At 41.2% G+C, this 13,160-nt stretch overlaps 1 protein-coding gene across 5 annotated transcripts in view; it reads right to left on the minus strand.

Moving 5' to 3' along the window:
* LOC310736587 (teneurin-1-like) overlaps window positions 1-13,160 on the minus strand; it is a 257,458-nt gene that overhangs the window by 228,011 nt on the left and 16,287 nt on the right. For all 5 annotated transcript variants that reach the window (XM_083560159.1, XM_083560158.1, XM_083560157.1 and 2 more), the window contains exon 2: window positions 1,072-1,337. In XM_083560159.1, coding sequence (XP_083416285.1) covers window positions 1,072-1,282 — 211 coding nt within the window. In that variant the 5' untranslated portion in view covers window positions 1,283-1,337. The remainder of the gene's footprint in view (window positions 1-1,071; window positions 1,338-13,160) is intronic.

Genomic DNA, 13,160 nt, shown 5'->3' on the forward strand with positions numbered 1-13,160 from the left:
AACATTAGACCAATGAAATTTCCGAACGGAAACGATAGTGATGATTTTTAAACGCACGACGATGCCAAAAGATAAACTAGAGAGAAATAGTTGTGAAAGAAAGTAGGAAGACAGTGAACAATTACTTTCTTGGTAGGCTACTGTTTAGATACAAGCCGTTGAGTCTGGGTCATGAGAAAGCTCGCTAACTCCAGTTGCAACAGAAATCATATAAGCACAGACAGGTTTCCAGAACTCGTGCTTTTTTATTTTTCTTGGCAACAGCGTTACGGGTTAGTCAAAGAAACTTAAAAATAAGCATCAGAAAATAATAAGGTCATATTCCTCGGTCTTGCACACATGCAGTAATAGCGGCATGGGTATTCCCAAAATACCGCTCTGCTCTTAAAGGAGCCACAACATATTTTACCCGTTACACCGTGTAACAGACACTGTCTTTCGTTAAAGCCTGTGTAAAGTTCATTAGATTCAGTGTAGACACCTGCGGCTTATAGACAGGTGCAGCTTATTTATGTTCAAAAAAAAAATCTTTGTAAACTTCAGTGGGTGCGGCTTATATATGGGTGCGCTTAATAGTCCAGAAATTACGGTAGTCTTGCCATTCTAATACTATAATAAGTGACAGTAAATATAGAAGATACAGTTTAATGAACAATAATTGGGTAGCAAAACAAAAATTCTAAACAAGTACTGGTCAAACAACTGTCTATCAAATTTCCATTGACAATATGAAACAAGATCTCCAGTGAAATCTCCACTGTTTCGGACAAAAGCTATGTAAGCAAACTCCTAGCACATATAATTTTTTATTTTTTTTGCACTCACTTACTTTTATTTATTTTAATAACAGCTTCATCCTATTCAGGTTAAGATCTGATGCCTATCCCAAGAATGCTATTTGTGAGGTTGAAATGCTTCCTGGAAGGGACAGTAAGGTATTGCAGGGAACAGATGTCTACTAATTTGCATCCTGGCGCAATCCACTTCACCACTGTCACTTTAAAAATCTAGTTCCAGTATACTATGCTTGTTCCAAAATTGGAAACAGAAATGAAAAGGGAGATCTTTTACCTTGTCTCTTAATATTGAAAGTCGTCTGTCTTTTTTTGTGGCTGTGGTAGTTGACATCTTGACCATAGTCGGGTAAGGTCTCATGGGATGTGGAAGATTTGGGTTCATTGCAGCCACCATCACTCTCATCTGATGAGCTGCTGTATGACATTTCCATCTTTCTCTGTGCTCTGGACAGAGGCTGGTAGGGTTTACAGTTCATCTCTTCCATGGCTGGAAATGCCCCACACGTCGGCTTAACTACTCAGGACATTTCACATTGAAGTCTGAAATGACAAATCAAAAATATAAAGACTGAATTGACAGGCCTGCATTGTCCATTACACATATATAGTCTCAGAGTCTCATACACACACTAGTGTCAGTCTCATTAGCTATCTGCAAAATGTTAAAACATCAGAAACTAAATCTAGTATGTGTTATACATACTAAACCATTGTTTCAGTTGTTTCAGGATTTCCATTGTACAAAACATCTTCTCAGAGTAAAGTTAAAATAATGCAAATACTTTTTTCCTGACCACAGAGTGATTGAAATTTTCCATGGCATTCTAAAGTGTAGCCCTGGTTTTAAATGCCACAATTAAATTTGGATGTTATTAATTGCAAATGTTTTCCATCTTTACACCTGTCTAATTTTATTAGGTGATTCCCAAAGTCTCTTAAGATGATTTAGATCTGCTGATTTATGCAAACCAGATGTATACTATATTTAGATAGAAATATAGTGGCAAGAAAAAAAGAAATTTGTTCAAGACATATTTTCCTTATTTGCATTCTTATGTTATAGTTGCTTCTTCATATTTCTTCCTTTTGTGTCATTGTCTGACATTGTCTTGTTTAAGTTGATTTAAAATCAGATTATTTGCTAGAATATAAAAGTACCACACCATTCTGAAGTTAAAATAGTTCTTGAAATGTACTGTTCCAAATGATCTGTACACGATTATGTATAGTGTAGTTTCAGCCTTTCAAAAATTTTATCCTGGTATCAATAAAACTTTACTTTCCAAACTATTCTCTACATTAAAAAAGAAATTAAAAATTATATATATATATTGTGTTCCCTGTTCTGTTTACATTTGTGGCTTTTAGCAGACGCCCCTTGTCCAGAGCGATGTACAAAAGTGTTTTGAGTCTCTATCAATAAATAAATCTACACTGGTATGCCAGATTACAATTTAAGATGAATCAGCCAACAATTTAATATAATTTTTTTTTACCAAGCAAACTTGGAAAATATTATAGTATTTTTCAGACTATAAGCCGCTACTTTTTTTCCCACTCTTTGAACCTTGCGGCTTAAACAAGCAGCTAATTTATGGATTTTTCCTGGGTTATTCCCGGTTTCACAACCTTCATGCCAAAAACCTGAGCCCCATAACATTAGACCAATGAAATTGCCAAACTGGTTAAGGTGAACCAATTAAAATCTTTATATCAAATCGGATGCGTTATATCGAGCCGCACCACATCATAAATATGGATGAGGTTCCTCAGGAAATGCAAATCATTCGTCACACTAAAAACAACCGGGCATGAAAAAAACGCATTTCACCTGTATTCTGAGCTGCACGGCATAGGGAGAAAAGCTTCACCGATGGAGATTTTTAAACACACGACGATGCCAAAAGATAAACTCTCGAGAGAAATTGTTGTGAAAGGAAGGAGGAAGACAGTCAACAATGACTTTCTTGGTAGGCTACTGTTTAGATACAAGCCATGTAACAGGCACTGTCTTTCGTTAAAGCCTGTGTAAAGTTAATTTGTTTCAGTGTGGGCACCTGCGGCTTATAGACAGGTGCGGCGTATTTATGTGCAAAATAAATATCTTTGTCAAATTCAGTGGGTGCGGCTTATATCTGGGTGCGCTTAATAGTCCGGAAATTATGGTAGTCTAAGTGTTCCAGGAAGAGGTAGATCTTCAACCGTCACTTTAGGATAGCCAGGGACTCTGCTGTTCGTACATCTAGGGAAAGTTCATACCACTTCGGTGCCAGAACAGAGAAGAGCCTTAAAGTATACTTACCTCTCATCCTGAGAGAAGGTGGTACCAGTCGAGCAGTGCTGGAGGATCTCAGACAGCATGGTGCAGGAGTGATGAGGTCTCTAAGGTAAGATGGTGCGGGCAAGCATCAGTCTTTTGAATCTGATACATGCCGCTACTGGAAGCCAGTGAAGGGAGCGTGGGGTGATGTGGGAGAATTTGGTAGATTGTACACAAGTTGTGCGTTTTTGGATAATTTGCAGTGGAGGAATAGCATTCAGAGGTAGACCCACCAGCAGAGAGTTGCAGTAATCCAGTCTCGAAATGACAAGAGACTAAACTAGCACCTGGGCAGCCTGTATGGACAGAAATGGTGAATCCTTTGGATGTCGTAGAGAGGAAATCAACAAGAACCAGCCACATTAGCAACATGCGAGGAGAAGGACAGTTAATTGTCCCCAAAATTGGGAGCAATGGCTGAAGGGGAGAACAGAGAGTCATGAGTTATTTGAAGATCTTGACCTGGAGATGAATCACCTGGGATGACCAGCAGTTTGGATTTGCTGGGGTTGAGTTTTAATTGATGGGCACTCATCGATAAAAATATGTTTGTCAAGCATGCTGAGATCCGAGAGGAAGCTGTGGTATCTGAGAGATGAAAATAAAAGATGAATTGAGTGTCATCAGCACAGCAGAGGTAATAAAAACCCATGTTAGGATATGACTTCACCAATAGAGTGGGTAGAGAGGGAGAAAAGCCTTGTGGGACACCAGTGAAGAGTCTGCATGGGGCACATGAAGACCCCCTCCATTTTACCTGGTATGAGCAACCTTCCATGTAGGAAGCATACTATTTTCATGCTGTTCACAGATACCGAAGCTCCTGAGGGTAGACAAGAGAGTCTTGTGGTTGACTGTGTCAAATGCTGCTGGAAGGTCAAGGAGGAAGAGTACGGATGACAGCTTGGCTGATCAAGCAGCATGTAGTTTCTCAAAGACTGTGGAATGTGCCGCTTTGAAGCCAAACTGGTTTGGATAATGGAGGTTGTTCTGTGAGAGATAGACAGAAGCAGAAGTCAGATCAAAAAAAAAAATTGGTCAGGAGTGCACGGTAAGATGCAAGGTCTACAGTATGTCAAGTTGTGATTTTTGCTGCTTCCTCTCTGCTGATCTGAATTCTTGCCGATTGCTGCGTAAGACTTCTGACAGCCAGGGGGTGGGACAAGAAGTCTTCTAGGGTTTTGTGGTCAGGGGCAGAGGAGGTCCATGGTTGAGGAAAGAGTTAGTGGCAAAATCCAATGGTAGAGAGGAAAATGAGTCAGGGTCAGGAAGAGATGAAATAGTACAGGAAGCTACAGAGGAGGGAGAGATGGAGTGGAGGTTAAGATAGATATATGAATGTTATATACAGTTTATGATCAGTGGTTAACTGAAGCTGTAGAAAGGAAGAGAGTTTTGGAATGTGGGAGAGATACTGATAGTTCTTGTCATTTAGAATAGCAATGGTAAAAAATATCAAGTGGTGCTTGAAAACATGGCGGGTGTAGAATTGATCTATGAAGCTGGAAAGGGGTAACTTAAAACTATGTTGGCCTTTTTTTACAATCATATATCATTTTCAAAAGTAGGATATGGAGTCACCTTTCTGATCTCATAGCAAAGTGTTTTCTTATCATGTCAAGTTGAACCCAAATCTATAAACCACTAGAGGTATAGAGACTCCACAAAACCACGCTCTCCTGAAATGCTGGAGACAATGATACAGTGTATTATATGGGTATCATGAATAATCTTTTCAGAAGCTATGCATTGTATAAGCAAAATATGATTCATTTATTTTTAAGTTCATGTATATGTGAACCTGTACTAAAAAGTCACCAGCACTACATTAAGATACCCTCTAAGACACAGTGAAGCTCGAGTCACTATTGGCCAGTAAAACATTTTATTTTGCCTGCCAGTATTTTCACATGAAATGCATGAAAAAAATGCAACTGGAGAAAAAAAAATAAATAAAAATTTCTGTCTGAATTATCATTTGTTTACATATGAATTTAATCTTCCATTTATTAGAAAATGTATCTCTTTTGCCACTAGACTTCAGCCACCTCTCCACAGCTGATGATGGATCATACCGCTGAAGCTCTTGGCTCTGGGCCTTTTGTTGAAGTGAGGATCAGGTCTGAAAGGCGTGAGGAGTGAGACTGCTAGGACATTTGATTGTATTTCTTTTGGGCACTGAATGCTCTTGTGCAGCTGGCAGAGCTGATTGGCAGAACAGGAAGAATCTGAACAAGATGAAAAATGTTTTGCATCTCATCTCCATATGGTTGCTTCAGCAGCAGTGTCTGGTACTTGCAGCTCCACGACTTGCCATGATCATTAGACACTTACCTTTCCATGATTCTTCATTCTTCTAGGGTTTTCTTCAACTTTACATCCAGATAGAGCAAGTTTATCTCAACCATTCAGTGAGGAGTTTCAGCTCATTGTTCCTATACAGCAGTTCCAAGCAGGTTATCCAGTTTAGCATAAAAGTGTTTCTCACAAACTGAACATGCATGCTGCATCTGTTGTCTCTGATTGTCTATCAGGCTTTTTCCCCTCTCAAGTCAATTCCCTGTAAAGTTATGGAATGAGCACCAGGAGTTTGCTTTTCCAGATACTGTGTTAATAATGTTTCCAGCATACCATCTGGAAGAGGGTTGGTATTCATGTAGTCAAGAATAGGGATGCGTACCGAGAACGATCTTTTTTATGACTGGCACATAATTTGGTCAATACATTCATGACAAATGGTTCTGTTATCGATACTTGGATTATTTTATCTCTGTATACTTCAGAGTTAACGGCGACTTAGAAGCTGGTGCTTGCCGACTTTTTGTACCTGAATGATGTCATCACTTGGCCAACGTTTGCTTGTCGTACATGTGATATCCATGTGCATGTGCGGTGCAGTCATTAAGGTTGTTGAAATGTTCAAAAGAGTGAGCTCACATTACAAAACTAAGTAACACCCTTGTCAGTTGCAATATATGCAGTAGTGTAATAGTGAACAAAGGAGGAAACACTACTAATATAATTAAACATTTACAAGCAATACATGCTTCCACCTCTTTACTATGTCTTTGTCACCTCCCAGCTCCAATTTCAACTCTCCAACCTTAGCCTCAAGCAAAGGTAACATTCATTATAAAATAAGTGTTTGGGAAAAAATGCATACTGATAGTTTTTCCGGCTAATGGTCCGATGTCATTACAAGAGAGGCTCTTAAAGGCGAATCATTGATGCTACGTGGTGTTTGTTTTTACACATGGGACTGCGTGGAGAGCGCTATATTATTATTATTCATTATATAATTTTTTTATTAATGAATGTATTCATATTCATTTAGCACATTTTAATAAATCAGTATTTTATTTTATAAACTTCAGTACTATTTTACATTGTGTTTTTTTGTTTGTTTCTTACTTTTTATCCCGTATCCATTTAAAAAACTGTCGGTTGATTAATCAGTTATTAGCAAGTACGATCAATCTACTGTAGCTATCGATTTCAGTAAATTTCACTATCATACATCTTCTAATTAAAAAAATGTTGTAGTCCTGAAACGATTCCTTAAGTAACTTATGTAATTCGAATACAAAAAAGCATTGAGGAGAATGATTTGCTTCTTTTAGTCCATTTAACTAGACACAGAGCACCGTTTCCCCAAGGACCATTATTACTGACACACCCCCCACTAAACTCTAGACCACTCTGGACAGGTAAACACAGAAAACACTGCAAAATATAAACGTGGCACAAACAGGGGCTGGAAACGTGCGTATGCCACTTTCCACGCAAAGGAGACATTTGTGTCGCAAATTCCACTTCTCGCCTTCTGTGTTTTTACGTTGTGCCAATGCAGGGCTACGGGTTTGTTTACAGGTGCGCACTTTCTTCCATTAAGTTTTTTTTTTTTTTTTTTTTTTTTATAAATCATAACCTTTCGAGTGGAAAGTGGCCTACACACATTTTCAGCCTCGTTTTGTGCGTACGCCACGTTTATAAATGAGACCCCTGGATAGGTAAACATAGAAGAAGCTGCAGAATGAAACATGGAGGAACAGAGAGAAAACAGTGAGGGGCGAGGAGAAGATTCAGGCCAAAGAACAAAACAGAAAGTTTGCAAAGTTTGGAATAATTTTAAACTAAAACATAAAGAAAACACCATATTGTCACGGATAGACCAGGCTTCAGTAAAACTGATTGTCTTTTATTAGTCTAAACATGCAAACAAAAAGGTGCTTGAGATGAGACTGTAGCAAATGGTAAACTTAACTGAGTGCTTTCTTTGAAGCATAGACAGGAGCATAGAAGCACAGGGAACAAGAGCAGTAGGAAGTCAGGGTGATCTATGGTCGTAACTGGTAGATCGGACGGTAAGTGAAAGCGCATAGGGACCTTATAAAGGGGACGGGTAAATGGAGGACAGGTGTAGGTGATTAGTGGGAGGAGGACAGGTGTCCTTCAATCTGAACTGAAACAAGTCTTGCAGCAAGACAATGACCCCCAAGCACACAAGTTGTTCTACCAAAAACAAAGTTAATGTTTTTAATGGCCAAGTCCTGACATTAATTTATTAGAAATGTTACAGAGAGCCCCAAATCAAGCAGCTCATGTAAGGAAACTTATCAACAGCCCAGAGTTGAAGAAATTGAAGAAAAAGTTATGTAGTGAGAAATGGGCTAAAAGTTCTGTAAGTGCAGGGCTGATTAACAGTTACTGAAAATGATAAAACAAAAGCGGTATGTAAACAAAACAGGTATGTAGTGCCTTTTATTACGCATTGTGTTGATGTGTACTGCTTATGCAGATTCAGCAAATACATTTTTATAAGCTTTACACTGAAGACGAAGCCATTTAAAAAAATTTTTGAGGCTTAGATCTTTAGAATGATACATACCGTAATTTCCGGAATATCAAGCGCACCCAAATATAAGCCGCACGCACTGAATTTTACAAACATTTTTATTTTGAACATAAATAAGCCGCACCTGTCTATAAGCTGCAGGTTCCTACACTGAAACTAATAACCTTTACACAGGCTTTAACAAAAGACAGTGGCTGTTACACAGCTTGTATCTAAACAGTAGCCTACCAAGAAAGTCATTGTTCACTGTCTTCCTTCCTGTGCGTTTAAAAATCACCATCGGTCAAGCTTTTCTCCCGATGCCGTGCAGCTCAGAACACAGGTGAAGTGCGTTTTTTCATGCCCGGTTGTTTTCAGCGTGACGAATGATTCGCATTTCCTGTAGACAGTCCGAGTGAGCGGCAGGTCAAACATCAGAGGAACCTCATCATATTTATGATGTGGTGCGGCCCGATTCAGTGGGAGCGCATCTGATTTAATATAAAGAGTTTCATTGGTTCACCTGAACCTGTTTGGCAATTTCAATTTTTGGCTTGAAGCTTGTGAAACCGGGAAAAACCCAGGAAAAATCCATAAATTAGCCGCTTCGTTGTTTAAGCCGCGGGGTTCAAAACGTGGGAAAAAAGTAGCGGCTTATAGTCCGGAAAATACGGTAGTTTGCTATGATTACTTATGCCCCTTTTCATTTAATCTATTTGTAAATATTAACACCTGCCAACAATGGGTGCTTCAGTACGGGGGCATCCTGGTGCTCTAGTACGGGTTAAATAACCCAGACTATGTTTTATATTTTCTATTCTTAAAAATAGCCAGCTTTTGCTTTGTACACTATTAGCTTTCTCTCAGTCAGTTAGCCACCTGAAATGGTTTTCCAACAATCTTGAGGCTTTCTAATAGGTATTCAGAGGTTGTTGACTGATTTTTCTTCACTCTCTAATCCAACTCATCGCAAACCATCTAAATTGGATTTAGATTGGGTGATTGTGGAGGCCAGGCTATTTTTAGAAAAGGTTGTAGCACAGCAGTTATGCTCACACCTACTTATTAATAACATTTTTGAAATGTATCAGTCAGGATTTCGGCCTCATCATAGCACAGAGACGGCGCTAGTTAAGGTGGTAAATGACCTGTTATTGGCCTCTGATCAGGGTTTTGTCTCCTTACTTGTTTTGCTCGACCTTAGTGCAGCTTTTGACACCATTGATCACACTATACTGCTTGCTAGACTTGAGAACGTTGTTGGAATAAAGGGAACGGCTCTCTCTTGGCTCAGGTCTTATTTGACTGATCGCTATCAGTTTCTTAATGTAAATGGTGAGTTCTCCACACTCTTTGAGGTAAAGTTTGGTGTTCCTTAAGGATCTGTCTTAGGCCCACTGCTTTTCTCTTTATATATGCTGCCTCTTGGTGAAATCATTCATAAACATAGGATTCGCTTCCATTGCTATGCTGATGACACACAGCTGTATATTTCAGCAAAGCCAGATGAGCGAGATCAGCTTAACAATGTTGAGAAGTGTGTAAAGGACATTAGACAGTGGATGCTTAATAACTTTCTTCTGCTCAACTCAGATAAGATGGAAGTACTTTTACTAGGACCACATGCAGCTAGAAGTAAACTTTCCGATTACGTAGCATCTCTGGATGGTGTTTCTGTTTCAGCGTGTACGGCTGTCAAAGACCTTGGTGTGATTATTGACCGAATCTTTCCTTTGAGTCTCACATGAATAATATTACCAGGATTGCCTTCTTTCACCTTAGAAATATTGCTAAAAATAGAAATATGTCGTTACAGGATGCAGAAAAACTAGTTCATGCTTTTGTTACTTCTAGATTAGACTACTGTAACGCTTTACTGTCTGGGTGTGCGAGTAAGTGCATAAATAAGCTTCAGTTAGTTCAGAATGCAGCAGCAAGGGTCCTCACTAGATCTAGGAAATAAGACCACATCACCCCTGTTTTAATCAGTCTACACTGGCTCCCAATCAAATCTCGCATTGATTATAAAATATTACTACTGACGTATAAAGCACTTAACGGGCTCGCACCGCAGTATCTGAGTGAACTTCTGTACCAGTATGATCCTCCACGCCTACTTAGATCAAAAGGTGCTGGCTATCTGTTGGTTCCTCAAAAAATGAAGACTACAGCAGGGGGCAGATCTTTCTCTTATAAAGCCCCACAGTTATGGAACAGCCTTCCAACCAGTGTTCGGGACTCGGACACAGTCTCAGTGTTCAAGTCGAGGTTGAAAACTTATTTATTTAGTCAAGCCTTTTATCAGTAGATTTTTCTTGGGTAAAGGAGCAGATCTGGAGGGAGCATGGATATAGAGTGTTTGGTGAACTGGTATATTTGTATGCTGTCGTCCCCTCACATTCACACGTTCACTCGGGTTTGTTGACGGTGGTGGGGTGGGTCGTCTCTTATCCCAGAGATCCCTCATGTCTGTGTTACCTTCTGGTTCTCCCTTTTAGTTATGCTGCCATAGCGAGTCTTGCCGGAGTCCAAACTGCACAGTGACATTAACTTTCATACACCAATAGGGACACTTAATAATCCATATCTTTCTCTTCCCATCACCCTCTCTCTCTCTCTCTCTCTCTCTCTCTCTCTCTATCTCTCTCTCTCTCTCTCTCTCTCTCTCTCTCTCTCTCGGTCGAGTTAAACATGCTCCTGAGGCTCCAGTGAGCACTGTTCCTGCCCCTCTCCCCTCCGTGAAGCTTCACACTTCCGTGCAGCTTGGGACGGTCTCTCATCAACACCTTGGGGGGTTCCATGTAATTCCAGAGTAGAACGGGAGCTTTGAGGATGGATTGGACTGTAGTTGGTGTCGGCAGTTACTCGGGAGTGCAGTTTGCTTCTGATCCTCATCACTGTACCCCGCAGCATTGTATATCTGCTTCAAATGGACATTTGGTGCAACCCAGATGAGGATGGGTTCCCTCTTGAGTCTGGTTCCTCTCAAGGTTTCTTCCTTATGCCATCTCGGGGAGTTTTTCCTTGCCACAGTTGCTCATCAGGGACAAACATACTTACAAAGAACATATTTACGTTTAATCACCACATTATCTGTGTAAAGCTGCTTTGAGACAATGTTCATTGTTAAAAGCGCTATACAAATAAAAATGAATTGAATTGAATTGAATTTGATGTAGCCATTAATTTATTTAATAAATATATCTTAAATAACCTAGAGGTATGTTTGGGGTTATTGTCTTGTTGGAAAGAAAATAAAAAAATAATAGTCAGACTATGTGCAAACCAGATGGGATGGAATGTCACTACAATATTCTGTGGTAGCCATACTGGTTGTGTGCCCTCACTTTGAAAAAAAAGAAAGGAGGAGGTGTAGCCAAACGTTTGTCTAGTACCATATACATATATATTACAGATATAAACATACTCGGGATGGGTAGATGTGATGGATGGTTTTAAAAAAGTGTGCATTGAATACAAGTTGGCATTTGTACCGGAATGCATCATTATCTTATTTACATTGTTTAAAAAACAATGTATTTATATATAATTATGTCAGGCGCAAAGAACGTACTGGAAACCAAGTGAATTCAACGACGGCCTTTTAATGAGAAAACAAAAGGGCAAGGCAGAAAGCACGAAAAAAAAAAGAGCACCCAACTAGGGTAAACTTAACCAGGAGAATAACTGTGGCAGAGTGAGAACAGATAACACACAGAATCTTGTATGCTAAGCGAAACCAAACGGAGTAGCTTGGGTAGTCCTGAATTTTTATAAGCCTAAACTGTAGAACGGACAATGAGCTTGTGGATAAACAGGGTTCTTATAGTGTGGTGACTGATGTGGACCAGGTGTGGATGATTAGTAAGTTGGTGAGCTGCTTGGAGTGATTGGAGGGTTTGGTGAGGGTGTGGCTGGTGGATCCCTGACAGTACCCCCCCCCTCCAGGGGCGGCTCCCGACGCCCTGACCCTGCGCCTGGGACGACCCCGACCCCGGGGCGCAGGACAAAGCGGATGAGTGGCATGGAACTCCTCCAGGAGCGCTGGATCCAGTATGTCCTGCTGCGCCACCCACGACCGTTCCTCAGGGCCGTAACCCTCCCAGTCCACAAGATACTCCAGGCCACCGCCCCCAACGACGAGAGTCCAGCACTTCCCGCACCAAGTAGACCGAGGGTTGTTCTAGTACTTCAGGCGGAGGGGGCCTGACCTCGCTGGCACGTTGGGCAGAAGATGGAGTAAACAACTTGAGAAGTGACACGTGGAAGGTGGGGTGAATCCGGTATCTTGGTGGGAGTTCCAGCCGATAGGCCGCCTCGTTGATCCGCCTTTCGATCCTGAACAGCCCGATGTACCGGGGGCTCAGCTTCTTGCAGGGGAGCCGCAGTCGTCAGACCATGGAAACAGTGGGGGTTGAAAACCCAACATGCATTGAAAGGGCATGAGTCCTGTGGTGTCTTGGCGCAACGAGTTCTGCCCGTACTCCGCCCAAGGCAGAAACCGGTTCCACTCCACCTGGTCTTGGTGACAATATGTCCTCAAGTACCTCCCCAGCTCTTGAATCTTCCGCTCGGTTTGGCCGTTCGACTGAGGGTGGTAGCCGGACAACAGATTGACGGTGACTCCGAGTAGCTGGAAAAAAGCCCTCCAGACATGTGAGGTGAACTGAGAGCCCCGGTCTGATGCTATCTCCAACGGGAGGCCAAAGTTGCGGAAGACATGATGGAAGAGCGCTTCTGCTGTTTCCAGAGCCGTGGGGAGGCCTTGGAGAGGAACAAATCTGCAGGCCTTAGAGAACCAGTCGACGACCACTAGAATGCAGGTGAATCCCTCCGACCGTGGCAAGTCAGACACAAAGTCTATGCCGATGTGCGACCACGGCCTTTGCGGAGTAGGTAGGGGGATGAGTTTGCCCACTGGTAAGTGCCGGGGAGTCTTTAAGATGGCGCAGATGTTGCATCCCCGGACGTATTGCTCATCCTTGGCCACCAGTACCGCTCCCTGACTGGTGTGTCTGGTGACTGGTGTGTCCTGGGTTTTAAGTTCTTATTCTTCGTTCTTAATCTAGCCATATATATTTCATTGGTTAAATGTGATGCTACTTTTGGAGAGAGAATGAGAATAACATTGGGAGAGAGAATGCATGTAACTTTTTGGAAATGTATTGTAAACCTGCCTTAAACCAGCTGTAGTTTAGGCTACAGGTAG

Source organism: Silurus aristotelis (genome assembly GCF_946808225.1).
Source record: "Silurus aristotelis genome assembly, chromosome: 14".
NCBI lineage: Eukaryota > Metazoa > Chordata > Actinopteri > Siluriformes > Siluridae > Silurus > Silurus aristotelis.